General features: G+C 37.7%; 1 protein-coding gene across 1 annotated transcript in view; it reads left to right on the top strand.

Annotated features, from left to right (window-relative positions):
* Positions 1-1928, top strand: part of LOC107096638 (vitamin D3 receptor A) — a 37750-nt gene that overhangs the window by 25287 nt on the left and 10535 nt on the right. The window contains exon 6 of the mRNA XM_015393385.1: positions 659-836. Coding sequence (XP_015248871.1) covers positions 659-836 — 178 coding nt within the window. The remainder of the gene's footprint in view (positions 1-658; positions 837-1928) is intronic.

Here is a 1928-nt window from a genome sequence, read left to right as displayed (position 1 = left end):
ACTCCCTTTTAACAGGAGTTACTTCACTTATAGTAATTTAGTTAGCTAAGTTAGTTCACAATACAGTGCTAGGAATAAAAAAGATTTACCCTATATGTTATTTATGTATTTTTGTTGACATTAATTGGTTTGTGGTTTTTTTCTGTGTTTCTGTGTTAGTTAGCAGAGATCCAAAGGTCTGTTGCTTTAATAGTTTTACTTTCTAAAGACTATATTCAAAAGTGAGGTTTTAAGTTTTAACTGGTTTAAAGAAAATAAACAAAATCAAATCTAATGCTATGTTCAAACAGCAAGCGGCAGGAGCAGCAAAAATGCACGTGCTGCTTCATTTTTGATGCTTGTACAAATTCTGTTCGCATCAGATGCTCAGAGGCTCGAGAGGCGCTGCTCCTGCTGCTCAAAACACGCTGCAGGACCTTTTGCTTTTTGCGCGTCATCCAATTGCATGTCTACTAGCTGCTTCTGCTTCCTCTGCTGCTTTAGAAGTGAACGTATTATTATTATTATTATTGTCTAATTTGCTTATTTCAGATTAGAGCAGATCCAGAAGAAAATATGTTATTCTAATCAAATTGCATCTTCAAAGCTTATTTTCAACCTCTTATTTAATTTTTTATATTTTTGCTGCATTTTCTTACTTCAAATCCTTCTTAAACAGAGTCTGTGGACACCAAGATGAACTTCAGTAACCTGTTGATGATGTACCAGGATGGAGCGAGTAGTCCAGACTCCTGTGAGGAGGACACCAAGCTCTCCATGCTGCCCCACCTGGCTGACCTGGTCTCCTACAGCATCCAGAAAGTCATCGGGTTTGCCAAGATGATTCCAGGTTTCAGGTATGGTTAAAAATAATGACTGGAAATGTTGCCACCTTGGTCAACAATTTATATTTTAGCACCTTCAAATTTACATTTTAGTTCAGGAGTATTAAAAATACACAATTTTAAATAATGTAAATACTTTTAGTAATTATTTCAGACAAGTATGCAAAAATTTTAACATCAAATGAATTTTTTTCATTATCTGTAGTTGAAAATCACATGGTTGGTCAGTTGACCTCAAAGTTAATCATCTGGCAGTTAACCATGGCAGCTTGGATGGTGAACATGACTTAAATACATCTAAGAACAGCTGCAGCTCAGAAACCACCTAGATGACGAAGTAACTGTGTTCCTTCCTGCTGTGTTGTGTTTTCTCATTGATTTACGGTTCCGATTTATTTTCTTGTAAAATCTGCCACATCAAAGCATCAGCACGCACACGCGGCACCCTGAATGAGGTTCCCACCTACACAGAGAACACAATGATCGGCTGCCCACACGTATGCAGAGCATTAATGGAAGAGGTGAAAACAAACAAGCTCTTCCAAGAATTCGCTCAAACGCGCTGCGGCTAAAAGCTGAGCTGAGAGATAAAAATATAGATAGATAAACACTAGATCCACAGAGATTAGAGTGCTGCTGCTCATCAATTTAGAAACATTAATCAGCTTTATTCTCTGGAAGTGAGCTCATGGCAGGAAGAGAGAGCAGTTATAGAAATTTTAGGTGCTAAATCAGGGTTAAATTTGAAATCTTAAGAGAATAGGGATTTAGTCCAGGGTTTTTCACTATCTAAATGTTAATTCCTTGCAGCGCCATCTACGGTGGCCCAGAAGTGTCAACACAAATACAAAAGCCGCAACACAAATACAAACCCCGCAACACAAATACAAAAGCCGCAACACAAATACAAAAGCCGCAACACAAATACAAAAGCTGCAACACAAATAAAAAAGCCGCAACACAAATATAAAGGCTGCAACACAAATACAAAAGCTGCAACACAAATACAAAAGCCGCAACACAAATACAAAAGCTGCAACACAAATAAAAAAGCCGCAACACAAATAAAAAAGCCGCAGCACAAATATAAAGGCTGCAACACAA

Source organism: Cyprinodon variegatus, unplaced genomic scaffold (assembly GCF_000732505.1).
Source record: "Cyprinodon variegatus isolate N-32 unplaced genomic scaffold, C_variegatus-1.0 Scaffold639, whole genome shotgun sequence".
NCBI lineage: Eukaryota > Metazoa > Chordata > Actinopteri > Cyprinodontiformes > Cyprinodontidae > Cyprinodon > Cyprinodon variegatus.
This window is presented reverse-complemented; position numbering and strand designations above follow the sequence as displayed.